A 14,539-nucleotide genomic window follows, 5' to 3' on the forward strand; every position below is an offset into this window, starting at 1 on the left:
ATTTCCCCTCACACTTAGGCTGAGATTTGTCGCTGTGTGGACTGACACTTCCAAGCCTGTGCCACTGTCTTCCTCTTGCAGTATTTTCGTATTCAAATTTTTCCTATTTGCTTTTTTCTCTCTTCACAAAAGATGGCCACAGGTCTTCCTCTCCTCCTTTTTCCCACTGCCGTTCTCCCTGCAAAACCACCTCTCCTGTCACCCAGCCCCAGTGTCACTGCAGGGATATAAGCAGAGCCCTTGGAAACCTCTATGAGATCCAGCCTTCACAGAAACCCTGCTGGCAACCTGCACTTTAGAGATTCCCACTCCCACTGGGTGTTAACACCTGGCAGGTAGGGAGCCCCTAGATTATGGAAGTGCCTCCCATGACATTTTTCTGAGCTGTTGAAAAGGCCACTTTCCTCATCATGTGTACCCTCCCTCCAGAGACATCTGAGCAGGGTGAAATTTCCCCCATGGTGCTGTGCATCAATTTTCTGGCCAGAGCAACACTCTCCTCCTGATGGATTATTCAGCCTTGTTGAGTAACAAGAATTTCTGCTGTAATTTATGCTATAAGACACAAACTCCATTGCTAATAGATGTTGAGGCTCTATATAACAGAGTATTCCTTTTAATTTACATTTTCACTCTTTTCCTTAAAAGAAACCAAAAACATTACTTGGCAGATGTCCTCAGTAGCTGATGTTAAACAAACATGATTTATTTCGACAACTCAAATACTCAGGAGTTGTGCCATGCCATCACCTTGGCTTGTGTGTCAGGCCACAGCACTGATTTTTGTTACATGTTCTATTTTATTGCTTCTGTCTTTTTTTAAAGTTTTATCCCATCTGGGCCAAGCTGGACTCACCATAAGGTAAACATCAGATTTGAAGGAAAGCTGCAAATGTGAATATTCCTTGCTTTTGGGCATTTGCCTTTGTAAATGCAAGTAACTTTCCTTTAGCAAGGCTTTTTACCCTGAGAAGATTTGGATCCTTACAGCATGCATTCAGGTGTCCTGCTGTTTTCTGCCACGAATTTCTGAGCTTGATTCTCATACAAATACAGCTAGGGTGTAATTCAGTTGAATTCAAGGGAGTTCAGATAACATAGCATATAAGAGAAATGGGAATCAGACACTGTGAACCTTTCTCCCTAACCTCCAACAGATGCCAAAATTATATAGCGATTGAGCTAAATACCTTGCTTTTCAAACTCCTCCCAATAAACCAAAGAAAATCCAATCAAGCCTCCTCATTCAAAGGAATTTAATTACTGTGTAGAACACTTGCAATAAAAGCCTCTTATGCATAAAGAAGATGTCTCTTTCTGCAGCATCCTGCCTGCACTGCATGGAATAATTATGCCTCTTGTGAATCATTACCTCTATTCCAGGAAAAGAATGCTCTTTTAATATGATTACAATATGAAGAAGACATAGACTATCAAAACAACAAACTGCACATTAAAAGAGCCCTGCTAAATAAACAGCATACAGCTTTTATTGCCATGGATGTATATTACTCCAAAATTTTTGAGCAGACACCAGGGATTTTTTGAGGGAGGTCAGACTGTTTCAACATGTGTGTGAAATAAGACATGTACACATATAATCTCCCTGTGGAAGGACACCCATGCATTGTGTACACGATTATAATAAGAAGCCAATCTCTGTCAGTTCCATTCCTAACCTTGCCTAAGACTCTTTTCTTGATCTAGATGCACTTTATTCCACATCTCTGCTTCAGGCTCCAAAATGGGAGTAATGATGCCTATTGCCATGGAACAAGCTGGAGCCTTCATTTGTTACTGTATGAAACATTCCCCAGTGGAAGGTGCTCTGGGAACTTGAAAAGTCATAATAATGTCTTCCTTGGGACTAGGGGGAGCAGGAATCTTCTCAAGAGGCCCCCTGCCCAAAAACTAAAAAAACTCTGTGGAAGATCTTTGTGTTCCCATTTTTTCCAGCTCTCTCTAAGTTTGTAGCACAGAGAAGCTGCATGAGTTGAGATTCCACTGATGATGTGCATAAAAATATCTGCATTTGTAAGCTTCCAGAAGGCATTGTAAAGTGTGTGGCCACCACAGTTTCTAATCCCACTTTAGCCAATTAGGGAAAAAAAATCTTTTCTAGGACAACAGAAGAAAATATAAATCTCTACTGGGGCTGGAAATGCAACAGTTCATAAATCTGTAACTTAGCCCTTCTGTATTCTGACTCACTTTCATATTTTATTTTGTAGGTAGTCAGTTCCACATATTATTGAGAAACTAGTACCCAATGCTTTAAAGCAGGATTTATGAGAAAGTTGCTTCAAGCTTTTGCTCTGAGCACAGTAGTCTCTGTTACAACTGCTCATCACCCTGAGATGCTAAAGCCATTTTGACGTAGTTTTTCCTTTCCATGAATGGTCGACAGGCAACTGGATTGAAAAGCCCAAGGCTGTTAGATCCAGCACACCTTAAAATGCAACAAAGAAGGAGAAAAAAAAGCCACAATTGCCTTCCCAGTTAAAAATGTGCATTTCTTTAGCTAAGCTTCTTGAAAGTAGCAGTCTGTAAGATCCCTAGACAAATTGCTGGAGATGTGTCAGCTGAGAGTTAAAAGAGCCTGAGAATTTGCAGTTAACATGCCAGCTCTGCTGCAAACCTGTGGAATTACCTTGATCAGGTTATCTGTCATCTCTGGACCTCAGTTCTCCATTAGGAGGAAGGAAAACACCTGTTTTGCCTCTCACTTCTGGAACACGTTGAGTTCTTTGCCCCAGCAGTACTCATTTGCCACTGCAGAGTGCCACATGGATGCATTCTGCATGTGTGAATGCAGAACACAAACTCAGGGCCTTTGGTAGCATCTGGGAATAGAGGTGCTCCAGAAAGACAAAAGAATTGACTCTCATTGTACATTAGGAAAGCAAATGAAAATCAATTTCAAGCCAAGCAGGAACAAAGAGTAGTATATACACAGAAAAGATGATCCCTAGCTGACCTTTTCCAGAACAGATCTAATCTATTACTTTTTCTTCTACATCTTAAAAAAAGCCCAAACTTAGTTTGTCAGAATCTCTCCTATCGGCAAAATCTCCATGTACACTGCAGAGACACTATTCTTCCTTCTCTGATCCCAGGCCAAGCACGTCTGCACCACTTTCCCCGCCTGCTGCTGCTCCTCCCACATCGCTGCTCATGTTACATCTTTTTCTCCCTTTACCTCTCTCAGGCTCCATTCCCTATTACCCCCACAAGCTTCTCCCTCTGTTCTTCCCTGTCACCTCTTCTACTTCTTCTTCCATCATATTGCCACTGTCTCGACCTTGCTCTAACTCCACTTTCCTGCACCTACATCACCCTTTTTCCCATTTTGCCAGTTATTTCCCTGTCTCACTTTTCTATTTTCTCTCCTCCCACACATATAATTTTCATGGCTGTTTTCTCTGCAGTTCTCCTTCTACCCATGTCACACTTCATTGATCCAGACCATGCATTTTTCTGGGTTCATCCTCCCAGATTGCTGCTTGGACAGCAGAGCCCAGGGTAAGGGCAATGAACTGGGACCAGAGTCCCTTTCTCAGTTAACAGGCCATATCCTGCACAGCCATGAAGTGGCTGCATCTGGGTGAAGGCTGCACGGGGCACTGCTGGACACCCCACATCCCTGCTCTGAGCGTGCTGGACACCCCCAAGCCAGGGAGGTTCTCTTTTACGCACCAGTAGCTTCCCAGGACAACTGCCCTTCCTTCTAGGATAATACTTCATGTCATTTCATAACCTTTACCACCTCCATATTCAATCATTTGTATTTGCTTTAATTAAATTCCCCATTAATTTTCTTTTCCTCACAGTCAATACAGATTTATTTCTGTCTTCTTTTCTCTGCCTCCACTATTCCTTTTTTGTGTCGTCTCCTATTCCTCATATCATTTAGTGATGGGCTTTGCCTCTGACCCTTCCCTGTACCTTTTAAAGTGCTACCATATATTGTCTATAATGGGCTGACCAGATGTGAACTCCATATTTTAAGCAGCATGATATCATTGCTTCCTCAGACCTCTCCTTTCTCCTAGCAGAGATAGTCTTTTTTCATCTCCCAGTCATTTTGAGAGGAGCCAGCCACAGCGTCAAAATCCTATCGAGAGGCTCCTTCTTTGAATGGTTTTATCTTTGCCTATATTTTATAGTTCCTGAGCCTGGCTCCTGCTCCCTGCACAAGAATGGCATTTGCTCCACTGAGGAGGTGGGAAGGGTGTGTGGAGGGGAAGGGGAGGGGACCAGTTTTAAGCAGCAGCTTAGAAACCCTGTATCTCAGCTTTCAGGAAGGGAAAAATAGAAGTGAGGAAACACAAAAAGCAAATGCTGAAACGCAGGAGGAAAGCCTTCAGATGAGTTTAACCATCAGTTCAATCTAGCATAAGCCAGAGAGGGAGAGAGCAGAAAGGTATAAAACAGTATTTAAGATTGTGAAAGATATGCATTGGCTCTGAACTGCTATCTTCTGTTTAAACATCAACTCTTAAAAGATTTTAAAAGAAATTTTTCCATGGCCTTCCAAAACAGCCTCACACATTTCTGTCAGTCAGGAATGTACCACGGCCCTTATCTTCCCTGCAGTTTGAGCCTGCATGCGTGTATCTAAAGATAAGGTCTCCTGTGATAGATTAAGACTTTCCAGCTCTGGCTGCTGTGATTTACTCTGGGATTACAGCACCAGCCCATTCCTTTTTAGCTCCTTTGCCCGTCCAGACATTCAGCACAATGAAAATATGATGTCACCTCTTAGCAGATGTTTCTTTATCGTGTCAACACCACTCTCTGGTGCTCTCATCTGCACCCTACACAGCTGGGCAAGGACCAGGCCTTTTCCACACCAACCCGTGGCTGCCCACGCTTGGGCTGGACAAGGAAAACATTGCGGGGAGCGACATCTGGTTTGTGGCAGCAGAGCTGAGTACTCACAGCTTGCCAAGGCAGAGTGGCATGGAGACACGTCCCCGGGGAGTCCCAGCATCCCTGAGGCTGCTGCAGAGAGGCAGAGGGAGAGCAGGCAGCCCAGGGCATCCGCCAACAGCGGGCCGGGGCTGTCACGCCTGTGCTTTTTAGTCTATGGGAGAACATTTGCATGGGTTACAGGAACACACAGTTGCATCCACAGGGGAAAAAAGGGGGGGCTTAGTAGTCAGAACAGGAAAATGTAAATATGCCTCATTCACTTGTGAATGCAGATATTATGAACACTGAAACTATGGTCACACTGTGGAGATAAAACCTGCAATGAATTCTCCAGGGTTTAATCTGAGGCTTTACTGCACCGTGTATCATCTAGCTGTGTCCTAGCTGCTAGAAAATATTTTGCAGTAACTGAAATGCTGAGTCCCCCAAGGAGAAGCTGCCAGTCAGTTAACATCAAGAATCTAAATTTTTTTAGAGAATTTTCCAAAATCCAGTGTTGTCCTGATTAGGTCTTCAGCATAAGCAATTTTTTTTCATTATTTAAACAATTTCCCTTGAGTGTTTGCAGCCCAGACAACAGCCACACTGTGTTTAATGCAGTAGAACCAGGGAATGAAACCAGCTGGGAACATATCAACACGGTTTTATTATCCAAACTGAATAAAAAGGTAGAGTAAATTCAAAAGCTAGCTGCTGACAAATATATTAGATTTGATAATAAAAGGTGCTTGTGTGAATAAATAACCCACTGAGGATTTTTTTCCATTTTTAAAGTGCTTGGGGAGGACTGAGTAAATGTATTTTTTTACAATAGAGAGGTTTTAGTCCTATGTTACAGCATAGGCAAATTGTTTAGGCACACGCACGAGTGAAGGCAAAGGGATTTCAATGACACAGGGATCTAGGCTGTAGAAAAAGTCTTCCTTTGGTCTCTTCCACCTCATTTCAGACCGGCTCCTCCTTTCTCTTCCCTTCTCCCTTGCCTTTATGTTATACCAAAGTGTACATCATGAAAAGGAGATTTATCAGGGTTGTATAGTTTGTGTCTTAGCACAACAATGGTTCTGCAATGGCAGAGGGAGATGGGAGAGGCTGCAATCGATCTTTTCAGTTTGCAGCTTCCAGCAGTAGCTAGAGGGAGTTTTCTGTCAAGGTAGTTTATAATGCACTCCATACCCTTATAAATCAGCATTGATAGAAGTCACAAAAAAGCTGTATACAGAATAGACTAGATGAAAATGACTGTGTTACTTGAAAATTTCAAGGTATTATACACTGGGATTCTCTGCAGATGAAGTACTTAGTGCATTTCTGTTTTGCTACCACCATGATGAATGTCCCTGAATCATATTGCTTAGCACTGGCTTAAAATATTTAGCAGTAATTTTTTTATTGTTTGAAAAACAAATAACTTGAGATACAAGAAGTGAGATGTCTACAGCAAAATGCAGTGACTGCAAAATAAGCTGTGTTTGCTCTTTAATGAATAAAATAAAATTCTCATAAATAAAATCTCATCCAGAAATTAGGTAGAATAGTACATATAAAGCATGAGCCTGTGCATGTGTTTGTATGCAGGTATAAGATCTTTTATAAAAGTTCTGATCATTTTCCCTGCCCAGTGCTGCTGCTCTGCTGAACTTTCTGGTATTTCTTCTGCCATATAAGTACAACATATATGAGCCCCGAAGTCTTAGTTCTCTTTTGCAAAACCTTTGTTTTCCTGTCTTCTCTGCTTCTGCTTCTGACATCCCTGCCGGCCTCAATCCTAGCAGCTAGGAATTTACCAATCCCCGTTTGTTGAGCCTTTTTATCCCCTCCTCTTTCCGTGATCCTACAGAGCCAGTTTCCCTCCACAACACTGTGCTGCACAGTGCCATGCTGCTGGGAGCTGGCCTTACCCTGGGACCCCATCCTAGGATTCATCCCCAGACTCAATGCATTTTCCTTAAATCCAGCTTCTCTGATGAAACCCATCAAGCCACTGCCACCTTTTGTTCAAGTCACTTCTGTAACCTTTCCTCTTCCTTGAACAAACCCACCATAAAGTTCCTGATTCCCGAAGCCATCATTTGCGGCTTTTTTCAGTCGGAGGATGCACTTCTCTTGCCCAGCTGCTGGTGGTGCAACTCCTTGCCTTGCACCCTTTCCTTGCTCACTGCTGCCCACGGCCAGCACAAACACCAAACCGCATGTCACCACCAACAATTTCCTTCTGGTACTCTCCTAATTGCTTTAATCCCCTGCTTTGCACTCATTTTGCCAACAGATTAATGTTCTTCAGGCAGATGCTGTGTGTTACTACTTTCTGAAAGGCATTTTGATGTAGTCTGTATAATTACTGCAAACAAATAAATCCTAAGGAGCTGGGGAGCGCTGTTGATTAAACAGTGGCCAAGACTTCTCAAGAAAAAACAGAGGATGCTTTATTTCCATGGAAATGGAAATGCCACTGTGTGGGGGTTTCCATTTGTTTAATAGTGAGCTGGGAAAGGATATAAGGAAACAGAAGGTAGATAAAGACAGATAGGGGAGGGATGAGGATATAAGGCTGAAAAAGAGAGCAACATGAGGAAGGTGAAAAAATGAGCTAAAAACTGAAGAACATCCAAGCAAAAATCAGTAACGTCCCATGAAAAAAAATCTGACTCTTGTTTGAAACCTGTCATATCCCAACAGGCTAAATACCAGATTCCCTTTCCCCGGTCCCAGCTGTCTCTGCTTCCTGCCATGGAGGTGCAAGCCCAGACCTTGCCATAGGCACCACATACCAGGTAATCCCAGAAGCAAGCTCCCTCTCATCCAGATTCACAAGCAAAAGCTCCCCTTTCTTCCAAAACCTTGTTTTATCTTTTACTTAGTAAGTGCTGGATCTTGAGGTCACCTTTTTCCCGCTCACATCTTTGACAAACCAAGTGAGTCATATTGGCTTATGCTTGCAGTACTTGCATAGGTTTCCCATCACCAGTTCTGGCTTGTGGCCTCCTCATCTGACTGCTTGAAGTACTGGTGTGTTGGACCACAGGTATTTGAATCAATGTTTTAAAAGTTAGGAATGGAAATTTCTGTTTCAACTTTAATTTAAGTTATTTAAAATAAAAACCTGGACTACGAACTTCAGATATCTCTTAAAGGAATCATATTGCTCTAGGGAAAGGTCTTAACCACCTTAAAAAAAAGGTAAAAGCTAAACCTGGAGCTAAAACAGAGTAAAAATCACATGTACCTGACTAGGGCTCTGAAAATGTCTGTGCTTCCTCCACATTACTCTGCTTGTAAAGCTTGAATTAAATGCATAGACCCAGGGGTATTCCTTTCTGTAGTGGATATGATCTCATCCATCATGCTTCATGCATTTATGCCCATCATTTCATCCACTTTCCTTATGCATACCCTTTGATATGGAGAAATAAAGCTTCCTTAAATTCTATTTCATAGCTTGGCTCTCTTTTCTAACCTGCATGGCTGCAGCAAAGGTGACATCCAGCACTGTTGGTGTCTGTGCCATGGCACTGAGCACATCTTGGGCTGAAGGACAGAGGCCCTTTGGGGCTTTTCTTTAGTCACTGCTGAGAGCAGAGTGCCCACCCTCCTCAGGGGTAACTTTTCGAAAGGGATGAACTTTCTTGCACCCCCTCAAGTCAGTAAAGGTAAAACAGCCCAGCAGAATGTGGGAAGGAGGATTTCCCTGGGCTGGCTGCTGAAGGGATGTCTGCTTACAGCTTCATTGCTTAGCATCCACAAAGGGATACAATTTCAAACTTATGGGAAGAGAAAGAGAGTCTTCATTTGTGAGTTAGCAAACAGTAATTTCACAACTTAAAGGTCAGAAAGTTCAATCTATCCAATTCTGCCAATTCTGTAGAGTCCAGGCAAATTACATCACAGCTGAATTTCTCTCTTCCATCCATCTCTTATTTTTCTTCCTGCCAGGATTTCTCCTTAGTGTACATTTTATTAGTTTCTTCTGATCTAGCCTTAAAGGGTCTGAATGCTAAAGCCTCTGCTACTACCCTCATGAAACCCCTCCACAGGAGCACTGACTGACTCTCTCTTTTCTTTCAACCCCCTGCCTTAACTTCATATCCTTCACACCATCCTAAACTATTCCTCACCCTCCTCTGGGTTGCAACTTCCAGCTCCAGCTGCAGTTGCCTCTCCTTCAGCTCTGCCACAGAGGTCCCACCCTGGACACCTGGTTTCAGGAAGCCAGTCTTCTGGATGGTGCTCCAGCTGCCAGCAGGACCTCAGCAGGGAGGTCCTTGGTTGGATGCCTTGCCCTGTGGCCAGTTGTGTCAGCTGGGGAGGGAGAAGGCACCCAACTTTGGAAGGAAGGAAGGAAGGAAGGAAGGAAGGAAGAAGGAAGGAAGGAAGGAAGGAAGGAAGGAAGGAAGGAAGAAGGAAGGAAGGAAGGAAGGAAGGAAGGAAGGAGGAAGGAAGGAAGGAAGAAGGAAGGAAGGAAGGAAGGAAGGAAGGAAGGAAGGAAGGAAGGAAGGAAGGAAGGAAGGAAGGAAGGAAGGAAGGAAGGAAGGAAGGAAGGAAGGAAGGAAGGAAGGAAGGAAGGAAGAAGGAAGGAAGGAAGGAAGGAGGAAGGAAGGAAGGAAGGCCATCCCAGCCTTTCTCAACTGTACTGCAGGCTCTGCCATCAATCCAAAAGCCCCAAAGACCATATAGACTTTTATATTATACTTTGTTGTGGCTGGATGGCTCTGCTCCCTCTTTAAGAGTGACCTTAATGTTTTATTTATTGTTTAAAGGATAATGATCATGGTAGAAGAATATATGAGGCAATAAATGGCCTTTGCAGGTAATTAAATGCTGAGGAGCACTGAAGCTGTTGATAGCCATAAAAGCCATTTATTCAGAGTGTGCTGAGAAGCCAGGAGCTCCTCATAGCATGCAACAAGACACGATTAAACAAGCCATGGCACTAGAAAGGGGAAAGACAACATTTTTCTTACCCTCTCAGGGCTTGAAACTTCGGAGCTGCTGTTTATTTGGTGCTTGCAACAGAAGATATTGATTGCAATAATATGTGGTTTTTCTATGATATTATTCATTTTTTTTCTAGCTCTTTTAGAAGGGCGTTGCACATGTTGGCAAGAATTATTGCCCTCCTTTGACAAATACTCAGATAAAGGCACAACAGGGAAGAATGGCTTGCCCACGTAGTCAATGGGAAACTCTCTTATAAAAATCCAGTTCCCAGACCAGTGTCTTGCCTACTTAGTCACACTCCTGTTGTGCATGCTACTGTGCTTGTCATACCAGCTTTTCAAGGGCTTGTGGATAGGAAGAGCTCACCTTCCTCCAGAGGCACTTGCATCCTGCTGTGCTTCTGCTCCATAGAGATCCCTACTGCCAGCCAGTGCCATATGAAGAGAAATTGTTCTCCTGTGGATAGTGGTAGGAAACTCCACATGGTATCTGTGTTTCAAAATTTGACTTGGCCGTGGGGAGAACAGCAAAGCTGGGGACCTTATTCACAGACCTTCCTGTCTTCCTTCATGATGAGAATAATACAGGGTGGCCACTGAAGTTCTTGCATAAAGCTCTGCTGCAGCCACATGCAGCCATGCTCTATGTGGAGACATCAATTGTCTAACAGGACAAAATAGCCAAACCCCAAGATTTGGGACAGAAAGAGCAAGGAAAGGATTGACTGAAAGGGAAAGTAGATGTTCATCAAACTTCATGCTTCCCACATAAGAGAAACTTCTTCCATTTTTGTGCCCATCATCAGGTTAGCCCAAAGTTTTTTAGCAAACATGGTTTCCTCTGAAGAATAATCTAGTATCTCATAGGTGCATGTTAACAGTATGTAAGTGTCCTAGAAATGTACCTTTCACATGCTCCCATCCAAGCCTTCATTAGCTGGGCATGAGACAAATGACAAAATCTGACCACAGAGTAGAGGTACTTTACAGGAACTCTGCTGGCTTCCCATCACTTAGCCCCTGCCCTACTTCACAGAGTTTTCTGCACAGGTCATCCAGGTCTTGCCATCATTTTAGCTCAAACTGCTCTACCACTCCCATGGAAAATTTTGGGGTGCAGGTCCAGAGGTGCTTTGAACCGAGGTGCTGTGGCCACAGGTAACATCTCAGGATTTGCTGTAATGCAGAACCAGAAGCTGGGCATTTCCCAGATGAAGGTCTGGGATTTATTCCACAACTTCTCCCAAAAATCCCACAACTTCCCTCAAAAATCACTCAAATGAGCCAGAAAGTCCCTTCACAGCGGAGAAGGAGCCCTGGGAATGTCCCATGTGAGACACAAGGCAGGTGAGGGGCCTTAACAAGGCAGGCAGAGCGCGGGGCTCAGGTGCAGGGAGGGTAATGCACAGCCAGCAAGGCTCATTGCAGAGGCCAGCTCTAGGCACAGCCTGATGAGTGTGCACTTCCTAGGCCTGTAAAACATACTTGTAAGTGATACATGCGTATGTCAACAAATCCCACCTGGCCTGTACACAGCCATTAGCATCTGGCAGCTTGCTGTGAGCACAGGTGAATTATGGCTTAGGGGCATGTGCTTTGGGGCAAGGTTAAAAGGTGACTCCTGTATGGGGCAAGTGGATTAATATGACTGGACACGATGCCTGCTCTCCGCTCCCTTCTGCTGGTTGTAAATCAAGAATAACAGCACCAACTCAATACATGGATTGGATTCATTGGTGCAAAAGGGCTGAAAAGCACATGATTTTTAAAAGAAAGGACATCTCTCAATTACAAGATGGGGAACAGAAACAATGAAAAATGTGGCTGCTTGCATGGCCCCTTTGTGGCATTTCATTGCCCCTGCTCCTTCCACAGGAGTTTTATTCCCACAGGTGCCCTCACAGATCATCGTAGCAGAGCTCCTGCAGTCCTCCTTATCACTGCTCCGTGGGCAAACCTTGTCTCTGCTCTGCACAGCGAGGAACCCCCGTACCCACCCCTGCTGCAGAGCAATAGCTGGCTCCTGGGAAGGTGGAAGGAGATTTAGCCAATGCCAGCATTAAACATAGACTCAGTGCCTCAATCCAGCCTGGCCTTGAACACTTCCAGGGATGGAGCACCCACAGCCTTCTCCAGCATCCTATTTCAGTCCCTCACCAGCCTTGCAGTAAAGAATTTCATCCTCATATCTAATCTAAGCCTACTTGACTAGCCCAGGCTGCCCAGCCCATGCTGCTTCTGGTGGGCTATTGATTGCACACGCACACCCCACCCCACAGTGGGAGACCCAGGAAAGAAGCCTTGCCTACGCTCACATCTCTTGTCTAGTCTGAGGGAAAAATAATGTTTGTCCATCCTCAGTGTCTGGGGAGATCCAGTGAGATGGTGCCAGGGACATCTGCGTTGGAATTTTGTGGGGAGGGAGATGCTCAGAGTGTAACAGCAACTGTAAAAACTCCGGTTGTGGAATCGCCTTCTCACACACAGCCCTGCCGCGGAGAAAGTACATCCAAATGTACATGCAAATTAAAATGCAAATGAAAACGCAAATGCCAGGCCTCCTGGGCTGCATTCACTCAGTGCTACAGAAATCCATTGACCTCTCAGAAGCATTCAGCTTGCTGCAAAACGTCCTAGTGGAGGGGAAAGAAAATACTGCTTTCCAGTGCCTTTCTACTCCAATGTGTAAGAGTGGCAGCTGGATTTCTTTGTACAAAAAGATGATTTCTGCACCATGTGAACAGCCCTCTTCCAGCTTTGGTGAGCAAAGTGCACACTCAGGGTATTCTTGGCAAATAATGATTCAAAACCCACAACGTGGACACAAAACCATCTTTCTCTCATCTGCCAGCATGTATCTGCCATTAAACTGAATGCATAAGAGGACAGTGTCCCCCCCAAACACCCACAAGTAGTGTTAATAAAAGAAAGGAAATATAATTTAAGTCATGAGGAAGCCTGCAAATGAAATGAAGGCTCATGCCCATAACTTACATCTTTTTTTTTTTTTCTAAACTAGCTTTTGAAATGCATAGTAAGGCCCCAGGGCATTTCCAGCCTCTGATTGCAGCTGCAGCTGCAGGCATGTCCCAGCTCCATGGGGGCTGTGTGGGGCCAGCACCCTGTCCCAGAATACAAACAAGAACGAAGCTCAGGTGTGCCATCCATCTGGGAGCCCAGTGCTAGTCAGGGCAGATGCCCCTCAGGACCACCAGCATCCTTGGATGCATCTGCCTCATGCCACAGCTCCTCCAGGATTTACCCCACGTGGTCCAGCAGTAAGACAGGCACCTTGCTGTTCTCAGAGGGTTTTAAATGAGCAGAAAGATCCCTTCAAGTAGCAAAGCAAACCACTTAGCAGTCACAGCTCATTTTGGTTTATACTCACGGATGGAGATGGCAGATTGGGATCCAGTCTGTCTGTGCCACAGCTACTATATGTACCTTAGGTTTGTGTTAACGTAACATTCTGGCCCAAAAGTTCTCTGCTGGGGCACCTCAACCCTGCAGTTCTCACCTGAACACCTCCTCTGTAGCCTGCTGGGAAAATACCACAAGTAAGCTCCCTCTGGAAGGGGCCCACAGGGGCCTGCAGTTTCCTACATACACAGCACACCTCCAAAAAGAAAAGCCAGTCATTTCTTCAGCTCTATGAAATCTTGAGCCCAAGGTGATGAAGCAGCCTACCTGCCTCCATCCGTCTGTTCTCATACCCATCCGCGCCTTCGGTCCCGGCCTTCCCCGTACTGCTGGAAGGGCCTGGTTGCTGAAGAGGTTGTCACACAGCAGGCTGCGACACAGCTTCTTCAGGAAGCGCAGGACATACCCGATGCTGTTCACTACCAGCAGGCTCTGCAGATGCTGCTTCCCCTCAAAAGAAGCTGAAACTGGAAAGCAAAACAGGAGCAACTCAATACCTGTGGATGCGTGGCAGAAGGGCGAATCAGAGCAGGGGAAATAATTTTACTCAAGTATTTGCATGTCTTAAAATATTTTGCAGAATTACCCTACCTGAGGCAACACACAACTGGAGGAGCTTCAGAGCTGAGTTTGTGTGACCCAGATCACCTTCCCCCTGGAGAGCTGAAAGATGCTGACTGGCATGGCCAGCAAGTGCAAGGTTTTCTAATATAGGCATCCATCTGGAAATGTATTGCGTGATTAGAAGGAGGCAATTACGGCACTCTGGTCTAAGGGAGGGGAAAGAAAGTGATCTTCAGTGATCACTAGTAGTGATGGGCTGTTAGGCTGACTTCAGCAGTACCCAAGGTTTTTAAAGATAATGGGGAGATAAGAATTAAAGGTATGGTTGAGCATGAATGGAAGGTACCAGGCTTGTACTGAAGAGAGAGGTAACAGCTTCATCATTGATCTTTATTTACTGAGCTAATTGCATTTATAGGCAAGGGAGTGTTGGCAGTTGTGGTCTATCCAGAATCCAGTAAAGTATGAGAAATCTTTCATTAAATTGGCAATGATTTCATACAAGAGGAGCAATCAAGAAATGACAACAGGGTCTGCTGGCAGGAGACCCCAAGTCACAGAGAGAAACCAGCAGCAGTCTGTGCTGGCACAAAAAGATTTTGTGGATGCTGTAATCTGGCAGACATCATCAATGGAGAAGAGGCCTGGGAGATTGCATAGAAAGGATCAACTGATTTTGACTT

At 44.6% G+C, this 14,539-nt stretch overlaps 1 protein-coding gene across 1 annotated transcript in view; it reads right to left on the bottom strand.

Moving 5' to 3' along the window:
• The window catches only part of SCML4 (Scm polycomb group protein like 4), a 42,893-nt gene that overhangs the window by 14,508 nt on the left and 13,846 nt on the right, over positions 1–14,539 (bottom strand). Inside the window, 3 exon segments of the mRNA XM_066314322.1 lie at positions 13,560–13,611; positions 13,613–13,630; positions 13,632–13,759. Coding sequence (XP_066170419.1) covers positions 13,560–13,611; positions 13,613–13,630; positions 13,632–13,759 — 198 coding nt within the window.

The sequence above is a fragment of the Sylvia atricapilla genome, chromosome 3, assembly GCF_009819655.1.
Source record: "Sylvia atricapilla isolate bSylAtr1 chromosome 3, bSylAtr1.pri, whole genome shotgun sequence".
Lineage (NCBI taxonomy): Eukaryota > Metazoa > Chordata > Aves > Passeriformes > Sylviidae > Sylvia > Sylvia atricapilla.